This window comes from Pomacea canaliculata, linkage group LG2 (assembly GCF_003073045.1).
Source record: "Pomacea canaliculata isolate SZHN2017 linkage group LG2, ASM307304v1, whole genome shotgun sequence".
NCBI lineage: Eukaryota > Metazoa > Mollusca > Gastropoda > Architaenioglossa > Ampullariidae > Pomacea > Pomacea canaliculata.
In genome coordinates, this window is record NC_037591.1 from 3,808,995 (window position 1) to 3,830,416 (window position 21,422).

The 21,422-nt window shown below is 37.7% G+C and overlaps 2 protein-coding genes across 2 annotated transcripts; one reads left to right on the top strand and one right to left on the bottom strand.

Moving 5' to 3' along the window:
* Nucleotides 1-5,591: 5,591 nt before the first annotated feature.
* Nucleotides 5,592-13,038, top strand: LOC112557445 (solute carrier family 25 member 35-like). Its single transcript, XM_025227308.1, is given in 8 exon segments — nucleotides 5,592-5,689; nucleotides 6,248-6,290; nucleotides 6,383-6,453; nucleotides 7,880-8,032; nucleotides 9,985-10,104; nucleotides 10,395-10,613; nucleotides 10,879-10,998; nucleotides 11,000-13,038. Coding segments are annotated over 7 exon segments (918 nt in total). The 5' UTR covers nucleotides 5,592-5,689; nucleotides 6,248-6,268; the 3' UTR covers nucleotides 11,213-13,038.
* A 1,455-nt stretch (nucleotides 13,039-14,493) lies between these two features.
* Nucleotides 14,494-20,779, bottom strand: LOC112557446 (arylsulfatase B-like). Its single transcript, XM_025227310.1, is given in 17 exon segments — nucleotides 14,494-14,917; nucleotides 14,920-14,948; nucleotides 15,137-15,294; nucleotides 15,593-15,716; nucleotides 16,015-16,076; nucleotides 16,408-16,544; nucleotides 16,892-16,989; nucleotides 17,370-17,433; nucleotides 17,816-17,917; nucleotides 18,283-18,347; nucleotides 18,599-18,705; nucleotides 19,043-19,122; nucleotides 19,124-19,147; nucleotides 19,310-19,361; nucleotides 19,745-19,856; nucleotides 20,018-20,138; nucleotides 20,698-20,779. Coding segments are annotated over 17 exon segments (1,527 nt in total). The 5' UTR covers nucleotides 20,746-20,779; the 3' UTR covers nucleotides 14,494-14,773.
* Nucleotides 20,780-21,422: the final 643 nt, after the last annotated feature.

Consider the following 21,422-nt stretch of genomic DNA (forward strand, 5'->3'; position numbering starts at 1 on the left):
GCTTTTATTCCCACCAGACGCACGCTACGGCTCGTTGCTCGAAACACACATCAATGAAAGTTTCCGAACTAATTTTATGTGCTAAGAAGTAAATTATTCGAGGACTTTACATTGTATTGACGAAAAATGTTGCAGATGTCTCTTGCTGGGTAAACCATAAGAGAATATTTTGAGTTTTTTTAGGAGAAAGGGACTGGGACGCAAGTGGGTAGATTTTACCTGTATTTCCTTTGACACGGAGATTGACAGCAGGGGGCATACCTGTAAACCTCAGGTAAGGTTACCTGGAAACTACGAGATATGTTGGTGGCAATATGGTTTGTGCTTGTTTAGAAAAGGTGACACAATGGAGGTCGTGAAAACAACTCGAAGAATAAAAGACAGGGCCAATGTAGTCTCGATTCTATTTGTCTTTCAGTCTTGCCCGGCAACATAATATAGAATGAAAACTGCCACATGATGATGACACAAACAAATCTTGTCATCCACATTGTAAGCAGGACGTAGTGCTCTCCATTGACACCAGCACTTTTCAATCATGAATTCCTTGCTAGCAACGAGAACTTTTGACACCTGATCTGTTACAAAGTTTTAATGAGACAGAACATTGATGCAGACAAAACAAAAAAGAAAAAAAAGTTGCTACATACGTATTTTTTGTGTCTAACACATATGAAGTGGAAGGCGGAGCTCAATGTTGCTCTCATTCTGCCATCATGACCTCCCCTGATATCTCAGAACCCATGTTGGACATCTTCTAGAATACTTAACACAGGCCAAAGAAGGTCTTGAATTAGAGGACTGCTGCTTCTCCAGTGAAGCACACAAACAACCAGGCCAAGAGGCCACATCTTGGTTATTCTAATTATCCAATACAAAACTAGAAGAATGTAACGCCTTCATAGCCACTATGTAAGAAGAGCTGCAATGGACACCGCAAATCTCCGTTGGGACAAGTTGTTTACTCACTTGGAACAATAGACCGGGAAGGCGAAGGAAGTCCGTCCCTGAGCCCCGGCTTTAGAAGGATAAGATTCCAGTGCTGAGTTGCTGCGATATAACCTGCTGGCGGCTAAACGGATGTAAGGGAAGATGGCCGATATTGTTCTTGTCAGAACTGTGTCTCGAGGGCCCGTCCACGTTTAACACATTTAGGAACTAATTCTTAACACTTAATTTTCCAGCAATCAAGAAGTTTAAATCCAATTTTCTTCTGATATTTTTGTCTTACTACTGATGATCACAAGGACTTTTTTTTTCTCTCTTTCTGTACACTTCCGCCTAGCCTGCGAGCATGATGTATTCGTCTTTGATTTTTGTTCACCTTGTTTTATCGACGATCTTTGATGTTCAACGCACAACGCTTGGAGCCTCTACCTGATGAATATGTGTGTATGCGTGCATGTGTGTTACTTTATTGACAATAACAAAGATAATGTTTTATTTAAGCTGATGCATAACTTTTACGCTCTAGCTTAGCTCCATGATAAAATGTTGTATTTGCACTATACCGAAAATGAAAATATGCTGAAGTTTAGAGTGGGAACAGCTTATATCTTTTTCCTAGAGGGGCTGGGTCACGTGATTATTTTATTTTATTTTATTTTATTTTATTTTATTTTATTTTATTTTATTTTATTGCACAAAGAACCAAACAGGAAAACTGAACAAGGATACACAATGTACAAATGTTGACAATATCAAAATGTTGGACAAAGTTTAACTTTAAAAAAAAAAATTGAGAGGCAACACAAGACTTGCAAGTCAGAGTAGAGAAATAACGCCAACAACTAGGCGGTAGGAGGAGAAATGAGAGAGAAAGAAGAGGAGAAGAAATCAAGAGGAGAGAGAAAGTGAAGAAAAAAGAGGGGCTTCAAAAGAGAGAAAATGGACTCAAACATCCGTGTACATGTACACTAGTGCAAGTATTAAACCAAAGAACACGATGGGCGATACAGCATCATGTTGGTGACGAAGCTAAGTACGAACAGTCAAATAATGTTTTCCACAAACTTCTAACACGAACAACATTACTTAAAAAAACAAGCAAGTAAGAATAAAACAACAAAACAGAGAGCAGTTCAAAACCAATTCACTTACCCGTCGTCAGCAGCCGGACCTACGACACCGTGTTGCTGGCGACGGTCTGCTTGCCCGCCATGTGACTACCTGTAGTCACGTGCCTCAGGTGACAGTGGGTCTCCTTTTCTACATTTTACAGTCCGCGTCTGTGTCAGTGTGCTTGGCTTCTCATGCAGCTAGCTACACTCCCCGCCCCCACAAAGCAACAACAACGACAACAACAACACAGATCGAACATGTGCATGTGTTACTTGATGGTGTTGTAAATGTATGTCGCAGTGTTACTTTTCTTCTTCCGCTGTGTTAGTGTCCGAAGTATTAGTCCTGCCAAAGGTTTTGTGTTTATTAAAACATTGTTTCTGTACTGCTCTTGTGTGAATGTTTAGAGAATAACGTGTGTGCATATATGTCGGCTTGTATTTGTGTCAGATGAGAACACATGAGGAAGCTTCTGATTGATCCTTATTCTTGAAATCAGTGCAAGTGTGGCTTTTGGAAGAGGCAATGCTTTGTGTGCTTGGGTAATTAAAATCAGCTAAACTATTTCTTGCCTATAGTATATATCTTTTATATGTCATTTATTTATTGGCATCGTCATGGTCATCGGAAAAAAATGGTTCTCAGATTTCTCCTACTTCTGCTGCTGCTCCCCCCTCCTCCTCCTCCTGCTCGTCGTCGTCACCATCATCATCATCATCACTCTTTAAAATTTAGAGGAGGGAGAGAACTTGAATGAATTTTGCTGACGGGGTTTTGCTTAGTAGAAAAGGCTTGATAAGGAAATGTTGTTGTAGCCTTGGCATGCGATGTTTACCGATGCAATGCAATTTCGCATTTTTCCAGCAGTTTCAGGAAGAATTTTCATTCTTGTAATCTTCTGAGCAAAGAGGAACACAGTTGTAAAGATCTTCAACGGTTGCATTCTGATAGATAAACATCTACCAGCGGAATCCTACCACAACACTTGTCTCCTTTTGTCCCTGAACAAAGACAACTTGTACCTGTTTCTTGCAGGTCCTGTAAATTTTTAATGATAAAAGAGATGTCCTTGAACTAACTGCACAATAACAAAGCTTGTATCGATTTCACAAAGACATTTGACAGAGTCGGCCATCAGGGTTTGTGGCATATTATGCAAATATTGAACTTAGAAGACACTCAAATCATCGGCGTTATGAAGAACCTTCGAGAGCGCATTGCTACGCAACAACCAGCTTCCTCTAGACAACAATGAGCGATCGTCCCTTCCCAAGCTGATGATGACGACGACGACGACGATGATGATGCTGATGACGACGACAGACAGGTAAGTGTATGTGTGTGAGAGAGTGCGCGCGTATATTTGTGAGATAGATTATGTTAATGTTTATATCCCCTATATATATATATCATCCCACTTCGTATATAAATATATATTATTTTTACAACGAAACATGTAAAGAAAGAATTTAATAACAAAACTAAATAAAAATTTAACAAGTTCAGTCTCCATTTAAAAGGTAGGAAAAACCAGTTCTGCAGGAACACAAGATAATAACCTCCTGCTAAGACAACTCAGACACCTTTTAAGGGGCCTATTAACATGTCTGTGAAGTATTTGTTGCAGTAAGCAGCCGTGGTGATATCCGATTTTTCCCTAATAGCACAACCATGTTTTCTGTATCAATTGTCTCGATAATTCACCGCCATTTCCGTGTGATCGATTCCTTGGTAACGGACCAGCCATATCCTCGTGGGCGGCTTCCTCGTCATAAATGAAAAGTTCATCGACTTTGACTCTCTCTCTAACGAAACAACCGTGCTCTGCCATTGATGCTGCTTGAACAACTTTTTTTTCCCCGTCATGGTGCTTGCCATTTTATTGTGTTTGCAGTTTTAAAAAATGTTGAAAACTTTCTCTTGCATCTCCTAGCCAAAGCTTACACACACACGCTTGTTAGCTTTCGCTGCCAAAGATAATATTTATTGGCTCTGTTGGCGGTAGTGTAGTGGATGGAAACCGTGTCTTGGAGAATAACGAGGAAAATGTCTGTACGAAAAAATGTGTTTTGTATTTCGTCTTACCCGATTACTGTGTGAAGAAAGGCTGAGTCGATACACACCAAAAAGCTATGAAACAATGTAAGAGCCTCAAATTAGACCCTAGCAGGTGTAAAACTCAAAATACCACAATGACATATATATATAAAGTCAGTTATAGATCATTAATTACTTAGACGAATACTATAAAGACAAACATTACCACGAATACAGTGTTTTATGATGGATAACGTACACACAGTTATTTCCTATGTGACTAGTACACAGCCTGTTTTCTGTCGCAAACATTATTTTCACTCCCCTTCCCCCCCCCCCACCCCCCAGAAAAAAGCTGTGAACTATATAAGCGTATGAAAAATCAGAAAGAAAACCGATTGTAAAAAAATGAACGATATAAAGGTAATATACTTTGTAAACAGACCAACGTATTTTACAGATAATATATCGGTTTTAACAAAAATATTTTATCAGTATTTTTGAATAATATTTAATTATTTCTCTACCAAAGACATTTTAAGGGACGAACAACGTACGACAGCAGCTAACCCAAAATGAAATGACGCTAAATAAAATAATTAAATAAATTAAACTAATTTCGTTATTATGTTTTTATTGAGTTATAGACAAAGACAGACTGTATCTACTGTGGGGCTTTCCCCTCACCTCCTCCACTTTTCCTCCGCTCTGATCTATAAATACCCTGATGTGTTGTTCATACTATCGACATGGTGACGTAGGTACCTGTGAACTGAGGACAGCTCTCTGATCAATATTCATGCCATGAGCCGGTCGATACTGATTATGTCTGGGGGCGTTTCTTTGGGCTAATCAACGCACCTTTCATTAATGATACAAGGTGGTATCCGGTCATGGAGGAATGACTTCCGGGTTAAGGCACACACGCAGAATGGCTGACCCACAAACTACCCGTCCTTCTATTTGTTGATCTCACTCGTGTCCTCTTTATCCCTTTCGGTCCTCCATTACTCCTTTTACTTTTCCATCCGCCTTTCTGTCTATCAATATAGATTCAGTTCTAGCGTGCATATGACTAATACACTTTGCATGATGAAAGTTTTAGTGACTATAATACACTGTAGTAAGGTGAGGAATTCCTTGCTTGCATGTGTACAGCATTGTCTTTTATGCTTTCGCATTTCTGTCTGCTGCTGTGTCTCTGCACAATGTTTGTTGATGTGTTTGATCGGCCAAGGAAGATAATTCTGCCATTGCTTCCCATTGTTTGTTGAGAGTAGTGTCCCTTTAAACAGTTAGAAGCCATCGGTGACTGTGGATTTTTGAACACTCCGTCCCTTCCAGCCGGAGTGTTCAATCCAAAGAGTATGTTCTCGATGGAAAGGGCATATTCTTCATACAGAGCATTCCGACCTGGTGAGGAGCGGAATTATTCGCCATTCGTGCTTTTGAGAAGGTCTTAGTCAAAACTCGGTAAGAGTAGCAGACGAAACTCATCCCGACTTCTCTCACCGATTTCTCTCGTCTTTCGTCACCTGTAACCTACTTAAGTAAAGATAGAACAAAAGACTGCAAGAAGAGAAAGAACCAGGTATATAGTTTTATAACTAACGAAGAATACAGCATGCTTATAAAATGTTACTTCATGTTTACATGGATTGCATTGACAGCGCGAAACAACAAAAATGTGTATGATGTTTGTATGGGATGGTGGATAAACGAATTAGATGACATCGCAGACAATTTTGTGCCATTTTCGATAAGGGTTACATACAATAACTGACCATGGGAGATCTTTGGAACCATTAAAAGTGGGATTGTGATTGGCGTGAGCACGTGCGCGATAAGGGACAAAGAACAGAAGTAAATTTAGAAACAGCTCGAGCTTTGATCAAAGGCAGACTACAGTAGAGTCGCGATAATTTAACTCAGACCAGAGAGATACAGGCATTAACTATGCACTTATTGAAGCAGCAATAAATTTCAGTAAATCTATTTTTTTTTAATTCCAAAAATTTTCATTTGCAGAAAGATGTGAGCAACCAAGAAGTGTATATAGTGTACGTTGCTTGCTGTATTATTGCTTGTACATCTCTAAAGCTATGAAGGATTTATTGTACTCATTTACTTGAAAATTATACTCGTTTAGTTGCAGAGTGGACCTTGCACCATGTCAGTTTCAAGAGCACCATGTAAGTTTCCATACCATTTTCATCTGCAGCTGCTTATTACATTCTGATGCTAAATTAATTATTTACCTAATGCCCTTCCACTCTCTTGCAAGCTGAAATTCATCACAACTGGAACAGCTGGGGCAAGAAAGAGCAGCATTTCCTGCAGACCAATGTATTTCAGGTATGCCACTTGCTTTAAAGAATACAGTATTTTTAAAAGGTTTTCCTGACATTGAAAATGAGGTCTTCATACAGTAAACCATTTCCAATGAACATTGCTTTTATTGTTGCCAGTGTTAACACCAAAAATAATAAATAATAACCAGGGTTAGTACATACTGGGTTTGTTGTGCTTTGAATAGAAGACTAAATAAAATTAATTTTAGTATTAAAAGTACTATGCTAATTTATAATGAAAATATGCTTATTTTAAACATTTCTCGCTAAAATGAAATTGTTGACCTTCCATTCACCATCCCTGCCCTAATGGTTATCACTTGGATGCATACTATGAGATGCTACTAGGCATAGAGGAGTTGTCTTATAAGAATATTAGAGAAATCTGGTCACCAACAGCTTTGTACTCAACATTATGTGTGACATGTTGGACAACTTGGAAAGCTCAAAACAATAATATCAATATGATGCTGAATGGTATTGCTGAATATCACTGCCACAATATTAATCATCATTATTCTTGCTTTACTGTTTTCCTTGTTTCTGTTATTTGGTATTGGTGGACATTTTGAAACCTGAATTACAAATTCAAAATACACTCTTGATTCTTCGATTTACCTGCAGAATCTTCAGACACCAACAGTGATCTTTGAATTCATCTTCTGTGGCCACTAACAATGGAACTAGTAATGCAATTGAGTTTCTTCTTGGAGGTTTGGCAACTTGTGGAGCTGGATTTTTTACCAATCCATTGGAAGTTGTAAAGACACGTATGCAGCTGCAAGGCGAATTAAAGGTGATTAAAATATGTGACTGGTTGCATTGTTTTAGTTAATGGTAAAGTGTGGGTGGGGATAGTAGGAATATATAAGATGTTTAGATATTGTTGACAAAGTTATCTGACATCGTTTCATTATTACTTCTTTACAGTTTATTCAGTTGGATATAGTCAAATAACCAGATCTACTTTGCTGATGAACAGGAAATGCTGAACTGCAAAGAACTCTTTCCTCTCTGTGAGAAGAAGTGCATTATAAAAGTTAAAACTTGTTATTATATTAATAAAATGACATTCCATGTAAGCATTAATGGGGTAGGTGTTATACAGATATGCATTGGATCAAATATGTTGCATAATAACCACAAAGGTCACTAAAACAAATTCTGGGATCCGTATTAATAGTTTGTATATCCATTGACAGATTGCATGGATGCCTTTAGTTACAATACTTACCAACTTTCTGACATTGTTTTGATTTGTATTTGCATGCATGTGTGGAGGAATCTGCCATTTGTGTGTATTAATATTATTTGACTTCCACCAAGTCAATAGACTATGCCGCTGCTTTGTGTTAAACTCAGTGCCTAACATTTCAAACCACCGTTGCAGTTTGTTCTTGAATTCTCATTAACATTCGTGTTGTCACCAGGCTCATGGTCAGTACAGTGTTCACTACCGCAATGCTCTGCATGCATTTTACACCATTGCACGCAAGGATGGTATAACATCCCTTCAGAGGGGTCTGGTTCCTGCCCTGTTTTATCAGTTTACCATGAACGGCATTCGCCTGGGCACCTTCCAAGTGAGTCTGTCTTCATGCTGAGTGCTAACCTAAGTTTAACTCCTATTTTCAGCTATATTCAGGTGGGTACAACAGTGGGTCACACTTCACCATTCTGATAGTGTGTGAAGGTCAGGGTTTCGCTTTTACAGACGAATGGTAGGGATTCAGCGGCAAGTCCAGGAATCTTGATTTAGCCAGTCACAAAGAGGTCGGAAACTTTCGATATAATAGATCAGGTATGCAGCTGCTGTCTTATGATTGTGTTGTTATTGCAGCACATTCTGAAGCTGCTATTATAATTATTTTTATCATCACTGCTCTCACAGCAGTATCAGTACCATTGACCACTACTGCTCAGTTATAGTTGTCAGTGTTAACTATCATTGTCTCAAGCTGCATAATGAAGAATGAAGAAGACAGCATCCTGCACCTGAAGGATTTTTTTAAAGGTCTGTATGCAGTCTTATATTAAAAAATTACAAAATCTCTGAATGCCTACAGGTGCAGTTTTTAAAATTTGCTTCACACTTCTGTCTCTAAAGACACAAAAACAAGTTATTTTTGTGTTTTTTAAAAAATTCTTAAGCAGTATTTTCCATTTATAGTTTTACATGACTTAGATTAAATCTTGATTAAACAAATTTGTGTTTTATTGTAACGTGTTTTTGTTACAGTAGAAATGTGGGTATAAGCTGTGATTGTTTCGATATTTGCATTTATTAAAAACATGTTCCCCTGTTTAACTAATTTGATTTTATATGCATGCCGGCTTGTATCTTCTACATTCCTTATATCTACCTTAGCCTTATTATGGCAGAGAATGTGTAAATGCGTAATACGTTAGTAATAAGGAGTAAAATTGTTCCACTTCAGTATCATTAGAATTGTAATGTATTGTAGAGGGGGTGCTTGTTTGGGTACGACCAACTGTGCTGGCAGTCGCCGCCTGAGTAAGGGGAGTAACCCAAGAGCAGGTGATGAGCAGACAGTAGTGCCTGTACCCTTGTTGGAGCATGAGTGGTCATCCTTTCTTTTTCTTTTTCCACTATTTTGGGTATGGAAGAAGTACCATTGAATTGCCGAAGTGTTCTGGTTCACTATCACGTGGCTCACACATCTTGAAATCCCTCTTTTCCCCTAAGATGGTCTAAGTTGTTCATATTTTGAGTGGAAAAGAAATACCATTGCATCATAAAGGTATTCTTTTGTGTCAAATGAGTGGCTCATATATCTTGAAACCCTCCCCTCCTTTTTTTTCTTCTCTTTAGTTATTAATATTTAGGTACTAGGTATTGGTGGCATAGATTTCAGGCATAGAGTAGAACTGTTATGCATGTGTAAATAATGTAAATAAATCAGCTTAAAATTTACATGCACCTTTGGGTGGAGCCAGCACAAATGCTTGTGTTATTCGTTCATTCTGTCAAATGATCAAAATAAACAAATATTCCTTGGGTGAATGAATTTTCTCATGCAGGGTAAAATTGCAAAGTAAAGCAGTTGTGCAATTCAGAGCGTACATGATTAGACACAAGTCATCTGACCTGGAACTAAATGATAGACCATAGGGAACAGATTTTTTGAGTAAGAAAGGTCTTCATGCGGATTCCAAAGTCTGCTAGGTGTGGGTGTGTAGTAGATGGGGGACAATATAAAAGAACACAACAAATGAACTTGTTTAGGTAGCATACCCAGTAAGAGCTAGAATTATAGTTGAAAAGTTCCCCGGAACAACAAAGAAAAATGAACTGATTGGTGCTAGCACTTGGAGGCCGTGACTAACCAGTGGTCCAGCCATGGTGTTTAGCCATGTAAAACAGATCAGTCTGGTTACAGTTCTATAAAAAGCATTACAAGAAGTAATAAAAGTAAGACTTTGCTTTGGTCTAAAACATTGTGATTGAAGAGCTGTAAGGACCAGATATTAACAAACGGAATAATAAATGGAATCCTTTCTGTTTAACAAATAGGTCTTGGTCAACATAGGTTTTACCAAAAACAAGAAAGGAGAAGTCAGCATTCCTCGCAGCATTGTGGCAGGTGCACTTGCAGGCTGTGTTGGTGCTGCTGTTGGTAGTCCTTTCTACATGGTGCGTGTGATATCACCATACTTGTTTATCATTTTAAGTATTCTTTACCTAGTATACTGAATCCTAATTCTTTACTATCATACTGATTGCTTTTATGTCTATATGCAATTTGCTTAAGGTCAGATGATGATCATAGTACCCATAGGTAGTGTTTAAAAAGTCTTCAAATTTACACTAGTCAAGGATATTTGCTTTAAACACATACTTTGATCCTGCAGAATGCAAACACATTAGCTTTTTGCAATTGTTATGTAATCTCAGTAAGACTGCAATGAAATCTCATCATGCAGGTGAAGACCCATCTGCAAGCACAAGCCAATGAAACAATAGCTGTCGGCCACCAACATCCACATAAGAGTATGTCACATGGGCTTTATGCCATCTACTCCAAACATGGCATCACAGGTCTTTGGAAGGGTGTGAGTGGAGCGATACCCCGGGTTACAATTGGCTCAGCTGCCCAGCTCTCCTCCTTTTCCACAATTAAAGAAGAAATCGTAAAAACTAAAGTAAGTGTCATTTACTCTAAGAATTGAATATGAAAAGCAAGCTTGGATAACATTGCCTTGTACGATTTTTTAATTTTATGGAAAGTCCCTTTGATGTCAGTTCATAGCATCTTCTATTCCTTGTTTTTGTCGCTTGCTTTTTTGCTTTTGAGTAAACAAGCAGTAGTGAAAGCAATAACAAATATTAAAATATTAAAATCTTTTCTATTGCTTCTGCACTGTTTTAAGACTGAACTAAAGAAATCTTGCAATTATTTTTCAATAGATGTTTCCTGAGAAGAGCTGGCTGAATGCACTGGTGGCAAGTATGATGAGTGGTCTGCTAGTTACCTTCTTTATGACTCCATTTGATGTGGTCTCCACACGGCTGTACAACCAAGCACTTCGATGCACAAGGCCGTGGCCTCTTTTATTCTGGTGTTTTGGACTGCTTTTTCAAGACATTGCGTGCAGAAAGTTTGTTTGGTCTGTATAAAGGGTTTGGAGCTTGCTATTTCCGTTTAGGTCCTCACACCACGTTGAGCCTTGTCTTCTGGGATGAGTTGCGAAAACTTTATAGCAGCGTTGTGTCCACAGCATCTAACAAACAAACCGAGTGAAATCCTGATGTTTTGAATCTGTTTCTTTCTAAAGTGATTGATTGCCTACCTCTGGCTGTTGCATGTGCGTAAACAGTGATGTATTTAATGGAGGCTTTCATTTTTCTCTCTTGCTTTGTTTCTTTTTCTTCTCATTATTATTCTTTATTTAGATATTATTATTTTTGCACCTTCATGTAATATTTTTGGTTTTCAAATTTTTTCATGTGCCTCAAAATGAATTTTACTACACTTATCATGTAAATATTAGACCATTATGGGCTTTTTTCCCTTCAATAATGGTTACAGATAAAGAGACAAGAAAACTACCGAGCATGTGCTGTTGAAAATGCACTAACCTGTATTATGGGTTTCTTTTTGATGTGTTATCTCAATCAGGCTACTTTTTCTAGTCGGGTCAATATGTATAGTTAGCACATTCCTAATAGTGTGTGTGTTTCTCTTGTTTAGTATTTCAGAATCTTTTTTTTGACATGTGAATAGACCTCCATGTTGCTTTGTTGCATTCCATAGTTATCATGAAAGATCATGCAAGAGCTTTAACAGTTTTGAAAAGCACAAGCACGATGCATTTATATAATGAGCTTTTGAGTAGATACTTATATTTCAGTGAGATATTTAAAGACATACTATTTAGAAGCCATTCAAAAGTAAACAGATTCTTGTGCTTTATTTTTATATTTAAAATTTCTTTTGAGAATGTATTCTTTATCAGTTCATTTGATTAATTTATTCATCATTGCTTGGAAACTTAAAAAAGCCAATCAAGACATAATAGCTAACTTCTTTAGAGTCTCTGTAGGTTATCAATATTAACTATACAGGCAACTTGTTAACTTTCATGAACGTGTCATTAGTAATTTAGTGTACAACATTTTTTGGCCATGGAAAAAAAACAACTCATGGTTAATCTGTCTTACCTGCTTATCTACTTTTCTTATCATCAAATGTCACTTGTTGAAAACAACTGTTAAAACTCAGCTCCTAAAGTAAAACATTATGATTTATCTCTCCTCAAAAAATGGCATATTGTATGACTTAAAAAATATATAATTAGAAAATTTATCATTGAAAGCATATTTTTCAACAATCATTACAGCACAAAAAGCCTAAAATCTTATATTCATTCGAACTTTAAATTACATTTTTAAATAAATGTTGCACTGTCAAGAAGAAAATATCCAGCAGTTTCATGAACCAAGTGCATTTTTAAACATTAGTTTGACTTTGTCAGCACCATTTCATTCACTCGTTTGCATTTTTTCTGTGTGTGTGCAAGCGCACATGTGAGTTTCTCTCTCTCACACACACACACATCTTTGCTTACACTTGCAAGAGATGAGAGAATGATAGAGTCAATAAGCTAGTAATACGTATCAGAAAGTAAATTATCATCAAGTGTTTAAGGGACATCGTGTGTGGTTTTTTTAAAATGTTTCTTCTTGGTTGTGTGATGTCCCACACTTAAATTTTTCAGATTATTTTGCCTGGATCAGGATGGCCAGTGCTTTGTGTATTTCTTGCTATGTACCTGTCATTTTGTCACATGTTCTGTCTGCTTATTTTTATTTTTTAATTTCAATGATGGGCAAAATGGACATAAGATATAGTTTACTAGCTGCTCAACGCTGAATCTACTTAGAAGGCAGGGTATGAGGAAGACCCACAAACAAAAGTTGTACACGTGTTTGTTGAAGCCCTAAATGTAAAATATTATATACAGAACATTGTATAATTTTAGTAAAATGAAAGTCATGCAGAAAAGCAAAGTTAGATTATAATTGTAATCTCATTTTGAACACATCTGAGATGTATTCCAGTAATTTTTTTTAAAAAAAAATTTTTGTCTGTAATGGATCTTCTGTAAACTGCTGAAAAGCGTTCCATCAAATTATAAAATTGTTTCTTGCTTTTTGATGTTAGAGGGAAGTAACCCTGTAAAACTAGCTCTACTAGAGTATTACAAAATGATGTTTTATTGGGCCAGTGTAACTTTGCAAAGAGAATTTCACTAACTTTTATTTTTCCAGATCAGAATCAGATACATATTTTATTGTATTTTCTGTGTATGTTTGTGTGTGAGTGGAAGTTATCAAGGATTATGATGGTTAAAAGAATACTGATGATGTGTGGTTAAAAGAATTAGCTTTTGGTTTAAAAATTTCTCTTGTAGGGCAGCATACCTAATAGTCATGATTAATTAGTATTAGTTAATTCCTAGAACAAACATCTTGTAACCAGTTATACATGGCACTTTGTGAGATGTACAGCCAGAGAAATAACTTGACTGATCACAACTTTCTCACATAATATGGAATGGTGAAGCATGTTTGCCTGTTGCATATCCAACTTAGTGATCCTGCGGTTTCATTGTTTACTTTGTTCTTTCTCTATCTTTTCATTCTCAAGTCTTCATCTTACACCAGCAAGTGTGCAAGCACAAATGCATTGACAAAGACAGACACAAGTTATTGTTGTTTTAGTGTAGTTGTGTGCAAGTAGCTGAAACTTTTTTTTTTCGAGAAGATGACAATAAATATTGCATGTTATGTTGTCTGACCCTGAATAGTAAGTATAAACTGGTACAAAGACTGTGGGTGATCACAAATATATGCTCTGATCTGATTGCATGGGATTTGGCTATTTGTATTATATGTATAAATGTACTTAACTGGAATGGAGTATAAATATGAACTTGTATAATAATGAATTCAAACAGTACAAATTCTTGCTAACTGACTGCATATTATGCAGTGCAATGGTTGTATGATAGTTTGCATAACAGTCAACAAATTATTTCTGGATCACAGATGTCCGTGTCATGCAAGCAAACTGTGTGAGTTATTGTTGCCATAAAACCGGTATTTGTGAAAAAGATGATATCTGTAGTGAGTATTTTGGCAGTAGAAAAAATTTTCTGTTGAAAGAGAAATGTCAGATTTTAAGTGTGGACTTGGACGTGCCTGTTAGACTAGCTTTATTTCACCACCATTAATCTGAATTTGCTTACTAGATGATTTCCAGTATTTGAATACAGATCTGAAAGATAAGAAGTCTTCTAGGCCAGCAGCATCTCATTTAAAGTTTCACATTGATGGATTACTGTCGCATTAAATTCATGAAAGGCATTAAGCGAGGAGTGTGTGTATGAGCTATGCATCTTATTCTGAGCAAGCTGTTAACTGCCAACAATGTGGAGAATAATAAAACTTATTGTGCCTATTACACATGATAGAGTTGTCTGATGAAATACTTTTTTAAGAAGGAAAGCAAATAAAATGAGATTGGTACTATTTATTTGCTTCATTTTTTTCTGTTGTCTTACCATGTATGAGTTGTTCTATTTAAAGTTCAGATGTTGCAGTCGACTCATATAAAACACTCTTATAATGGTTTACTCATTTACTTCCTATTAACCTGGTCTTGCTCTATATGACTTTCTTCTTTTCCCCCAAGGAGTGGTGTGCGGTCATAAAAGTCCAAAGATTTTGGTCTTTCCTTATTTCGCGAAAACAGTCCGCCAAATGTTTGACTTTTCATAATCTTGCAGGAAATAGCCCGCTAGCACCAGCCAGGTGTCCACGCACCGTGGAAGTTGTTCGGGTTGCCGGCGGGGTCATTGGCGGGGAAGTTGGGGGGAACATACTGTCTCATGTAGTCGTTCAGCCGCTCCTCCAAGCGCTGGACCACGTCCGGCATCTGTTTGCGGCCAGGTCCACATGCTCCGTAGGGTCATCTGACAAAAGAATTTTACATGAAGCACGATTAAGAGATTGTCTTCAATATCGACACATTGTTGCTCAGACTGTCCCAAGTCGTCGTCGTCATCATCGTCATCATCGTCGCCGTCGTCGTCGTCGTCGTCGCCACTTTTCTACATCAATATTCCTGTCAACGTTAAATGAACCGTGAATAGGAGATTACCTTTCACGTTGTACAACCTGGCAATGCCTCTGATGTCTTGGTACTTTAACATGTTGCTGTACGCCTCAAGGTCGGATTGAGGATCATACTCTTGGTCTGGAGGATACCAACCGCTGTACAGTCCAGGAAACCCCTTGATCAGTTTGAAGTCCCCTTGCCTAGAGAAAAACAGTAAATATCACCAATCAAAGCGAAAAAGAAATAATCTTTCATATTCAGAGCATTTCAGTATGCATCATGTGAATAAGGATAATCAAACAGCAGCATCAGACAAACGTTGCACTGTAGTCTTTTGTCCAGTTTTAATTGCTCTCAGAGGTTCGTGATCAAACCTGAACTGGGTATTTCTACATTGATCCGTAGAAAGTATATTCAATACTAAGTAATCGTAAAGTAGAACGCGAAAATGGAAAAAGTTGATAAAACATTCATAATACAGATAGGTCAAGGCCATACCTGATGGCAGCATGACCTTGAAGTGGTAGAGACGAATTGTCCAAGTTGTAGATGAACTCTGTCCTAGGGGATGGTCCGAAGGTACTGATAGCTTCCCACATACTCATTCCGTCGATGTCCTTGTCTGATAAAAGTACATACATACAAAAGTACATACACGGATTGCATTTTTTGTGATTAAGTAACGACGACTTTGAGACAATAAGTTGGTGATGACTGCAACGATTAACTTACTATAAACATTGGTGATTATTTGTATCCATATACTTTAGCTGCTACAGATATTATTCTGCCACTTCAAAATCCTTTCATCGACAGAGTTGGTCAGCTCTCTGACAGAATGTCTGATGGTGAGAATGTTGTTTCAAAAGTCTTCTAGTAATTAGAACAATGACTCAGCAAAAATGAGAAGAGAATGTTACCTTTGACCTCTCCTCCTGCAGCAGTGATAATAGTTGGGAACCAGTCAACTGCATGCATCATTCTGTGTTGGGTGTTTGCAAATTAAAAAAAATAGCTTGAGTTGGGAGAACAAAACTACTGTTGTAGGTCATGTAAATCATATGGCAGCTTGATGGAAAACAATTTTATTATGGATGTCTCTAAATAGAACATTCTAAGTTGTCTTCATAAACATTTGTAAGACTAAAATATCCATTATTAAAAGATTCTTGTCGCTGCAAGGATTAAAATAACACTAAAAATTAGAGGAGATACCAAGATGTATGCAGACACTGGAGGACACGGGGTATATATATATAGAATATATGATGACTATCGTAGTAGCAGTGCAAATGCTGTGGCCAGTCACTCACCCGTTGTAGCGAGAACCTGTCTTTTGAAGTCCCCACCCGTGCAGGAAGGCGGCCGCTCGAGTGCCTCCCTCCCAAACGGTCACCTTTCCCCCTCGTAAAGGGAAGTTGTTCCCGTAAAACTGCGTCCATCCTCCGTTCTAATGCAGGTGAAACAAACAAGTGATGTCCCTGGGTTTTTTGTTTTTTTTTTTTTTTTTTTTGTTGTTGGAGGAAAGACAGGGCACATTCATACATGAACAACTATCACATAAACTCAACCGTGTTTTACACACCAGTACAATTAACGAGAGATGATTTGATGCATACACTGTGAATATGTGAACATGCAGGACTTTGACTATCATCAAAGGTAAGCGGAGTGAAGGTGTCGACAGTATGAACTATTGTTAAGATGACAGCTAGACGATAAAAGAGACAACAGCAGCCGACATAACCAAAAACAAGGACGAAAAAAAAGATGAAATAACATGTATCGAAACCTTACGTCGGCGGTAAAGATGAACAGTGTGTCATCATACATCCCTTTCTCCTTGATGAACTGTGTCAGGTTACCTATGAGGTTATCCATAGCCGTAACCATACCTGTGCAGGATCAAAGACAAAAGGGAGACTACCGATTATTTTGGTGAGGTGAACGTCCGCCTGAGTGCTGTCCCCTGATTGTAGTCTATTATCAGATCTTTGAAAAAAATGCATTTCGCCTAGTTAAAAACAATCAATCGTGGAACGAAATACTCAAAGAAGAGACATCAGTGACAGTAAAAATTGCGCCGTTAGTGTGCGATTAAAAAAATAGTAAAAGATTTCCTGATTAATCGAGTTTCATCCTGTTCAGCATTTTATTAATAGTTCATCTGTCAGAAACGATCCTTGAAGTCTGAGCTATAAATACTGTGTACACTGGTGTGAAAGTAAATTTGAAACCTTCACACAACATGACATAAACAATAAATAAATTTCACCTGAAAATGTTCGTCTTCCATCAGTCTTCAAATTAGGATACATTTTCTTGTACTCGTCTGGAACCTGCAGACAATAAAGTATTTAGGATAGTGTATTTAGGAAAATGAACATCACTCAGCATTTATTCCTCTCTCTCTCTCTCTCTCTCTCTCTCTCTCTCTCTCTCTCTCTCTCTCTGTTTTTTGTTTGTTTGTTTGTTTATCTGTATGTTCTCAGCATCTTTATGTATTCCTAGCTACAATCTAAAAAATACAGGGCTACCCATGTAGACTCCACGTAAATTACGATCGAGTTTGCATCCTCTCTCCTCCCCTGCAAACTCTAGTTCTTTCCTACCATTTCTGTAAACTTGTATTATTATCATTATATAGTAATAACACTTTTATAATTTAATCAGACTTTATATATGATCTCTAGCTCCAGTAACCGCTTACATGGAGCTTACCTGCAAAGGTTCGTGAACAGACTGAAAAGGAAGATAAAGAAACAGGGGGAGCGAAGTGTCATGATTTGCAACGATTTCTCTCAGTCGTTCTTGATACACAAACTGTGACAAGAAGGAATGTACCTTTTAATCATATAAAACCATCATAAAGAACAATTAAAACACAAACACAATCAGGAAGTAGCAAACAAAACCCAAACGTGACTGTAAATGTATGGATGAACATGTCAACAAACTCATTTATAAACAAACAAACTGTAACGGAAATGATATATGTAAGAACAAGAGTGTTGTTCTGTTTCATTTTTTCGTTGTTTCTCTGTTTCTTCAATCACTATTGCATGAGCTTGATGATCAATCAACTTTGGCAGAGTGAACATACATATGACAGTGAACAGCATATGACAATGAACCGTTGGTAAAGGGAGAATGAAAACATCAAGGACCTACTGAAATGATGCTCTTACCGTGGAGTAAATCCCTTTCTGGGAAATATTAAGCACAGTGTTGTCTCGGAAGTCCGTTGCATTTACTGGAAAGGATTATATTGATATTCATTAACAAAGAGGATTAAAAATTAACATACAGCTACATGACACGTTAAACAGTGTGTGTGTGTGTGTGTAAGTTATTTACCTGTAAATTTCTGTCTTCTTTTCTATATATGTAATGAGAAGAAATAATTAGGAAGAGATCTGACATTGATCAATTAAACTAAAATTTCTTTGAACAAGAGGATTAGGTTTGAACTACCGTGGATTTAACTTTTGAAATATTACTCACACACTTCGTATGCATAATAGTCTTCCTGGCCGTTGTAGAAACCGTAGAAAGTGTCAAACCCACGAAATGTAGGAGTGCAGTTCCAGTTGCAAAATCCGAGATGCCACCTGTGAGTGAAAGATAAGATAAGATACTATGAAGAAAATCTCGATCACTCTTCACTTAAAGGATGTACAGAAGAAGTCTAATAGCAAAAGAAACAAAGCAGCTTTGGTGGAAGACTGGATATTTCACTTGCTACTGTGCAGAGAAAGATGGATGCAACGTGGAGGAGGCAGAGCTAGGTCGGTGAGCTTCCCACCCCATCCTTAACACCTGACAAGACAGGGTCATATCATTTATTCAAAGTTAGGCGCCAAAGAGGTCTGTATGGTGTTGTTTAAGCCAACATTCTTCTTCTTCATCAGAGATGTCTGATGAGTGAGTTCAAATGACAAGACTCACTTTCCTACGGCGTGGGTGGCGTAGCCCAGCTTCTTGAGTTCTTGTGGCAGGAAGGTGCGGTTGAGTGGAGCACACACTGCCTTGCTGGGGCAGGATGACCATGTGCTGTAACAGAAGACAGGCCACTGACTTTCAGCCTCAGTTTTTTTTTTCGAGTCCAAGACCACTTTCATTCTACTGTTCGCTCGTTTGCTTATTGGGAAAGAGAGGTTTGAAACCTCAAATGATGATTGCTTGATAATAGGGCCTGCAAATCTTGCCACGTACCTGAAGACCTGAGCGAAATGGGTAATATCCACTTAAAAAGGCATTTCGTGATCTGCAGCACACAAATGAGTGTCGGCCGTTAGAATTACCATAGGTACAAGTATTTTCGGGCAGCAGAGGCGGGTATTAGAAGACAGACACAAAAGATTACAGAAAATCAGCAAGCACTAATAAAACAGTGACAGAATTATCTTCCATACAGACGGAAAAAAGAGATTGGGTGATCTTTAAGGTAAGATAAATACAATGAATTTTCAAATTCTTTCAATACCCGAATGTGGCATTGAATTTCTTGAAACGCTTGAACTGCTTATAAAGTCTGGATTATGTTAAATTATTTTAAACGTCAGTTAAAGGTGAATTGCAACATGGAAGGATTAGAAACATTGCACCTTGTTAAACATTAGAATGTTAGCAAAAAGACTAAAGTCTTACGGGGTGCACACTGGCTGCACGTAGGACTGATTGAGAATGACACCCTCTGCCGCCAGCTTGTTGAGGTTGGGGCTGATGATGTCGGGGTTGTTGAACCCCACGTCATTCCAACCTGGACATGACCACAACGCACATAAATATATTAAAACATTCCTTCTACCAATCAAACACATACCGGATAATACAGTTTTTATACCAAATAATTAAAGCTCACCTGTATTGTGCTAATTGCTTTGATATCGTAGAAAAATCGGTTAATTAAAAGCTGTTTACCAAGATCGTCGGCAACCATAAAGATGATGTTGGGTGGTTTTGCATCCACAGTCTGACGAACCCCAAAAGTCAGCAAAATAATCCAGAGACACGATTGATGCTTTCCTCCAGGCATCTTGGTCTACTTGAGCATAAAGAGGACTAAAAGATTATTATTTAAGACATTATAATACCTTGTTTGATCTTTAACAAAGAGGTGATACAGACTGCTGAACCAACTTACAGATGTGCAAAAAAGCAAGGGCAATAGCAAAGGTATGATAAGGAATATTGATAAAGTCGTCAAGGATAAGCACAATAAGGGATTTCAAACTTTTAAGAAGTCAGAGAACATGTTTACTCACATATCAAAACCTCATACGACAAAGATAACATACACATTCGCTATATGAGTGCACAATCACACTAATCACCAACACTGATTCTAACCATATCAACGAAAGTGATTAAAGAATAAAAAATATTTTTGAATGATATGTAATGGCATTGTAAATTGCATTTACTGGAAAAAAAAAGACAAAACAAAACATTGCTATATGAATGCTCATTCGCACCAATAATCAACACCGATTACAGCCATATCAGCATCAATAAAGCTATTCTCACGATCCTTGCTAAACCAAAAAACTATCAACAAACAACAAAAAAGTGATAGAGTCGCATGATTGGCTCTGTCTCACCTGCTCCGTAGACACACCATTCAATGTCTCACCTGTGACAGTCAGCATGTATTGTGACGACCTGTGTGTCAGGGCCGACCGGTTGCCAGATAAAGAGTGTATTTGCTAATATTTGCTAACCACTTTAAAGAAGCATTTATGAGGTGAGTGCGTCTGTACTCTTACTTAGTCCACGTGTTCTCAACAAGTACAGACATTAAGGATCACGTGCACTTCAGGCCGATGATCAACCCCCGTCATTCACACCTCTGTTCACACGAGGAAATCGGTATTTGTGAAAAGGTTGGTCGTTGTCAGAAAAGGAATGGAAGAAAAAAGGGATTAGACTCTGCACTTGGACAGTGGACGCCTGCTTTCTTGCTGTTCATTGCTTTCATATCGTAAAAAAAAATCGGTTCATAAAATGTTTTTTACAAGATCGTCGGTAACCATAAAGATGATGCTCTGTGCTTTTGCAATCACAGTCTGAGGTACCCACAAGTGAGCACAATAACCAGAGACACGTCTGATGCTTTCTTCTAGACATCTTGACCTTCTTGTGCCTAAATAAGGCACTCACATATGCAAGCGCGCGCAACGCACACATGCATACAAAAGAAAAATAAATAAATATTTACAATAATAAATACAATAAATATTTAAGAAATGACGACAAATAGGAGGACTGTACACACCTCAGGGATCAGTTCCATATGTAAATAGACTGTCCAGCTATTGGTGCTGAC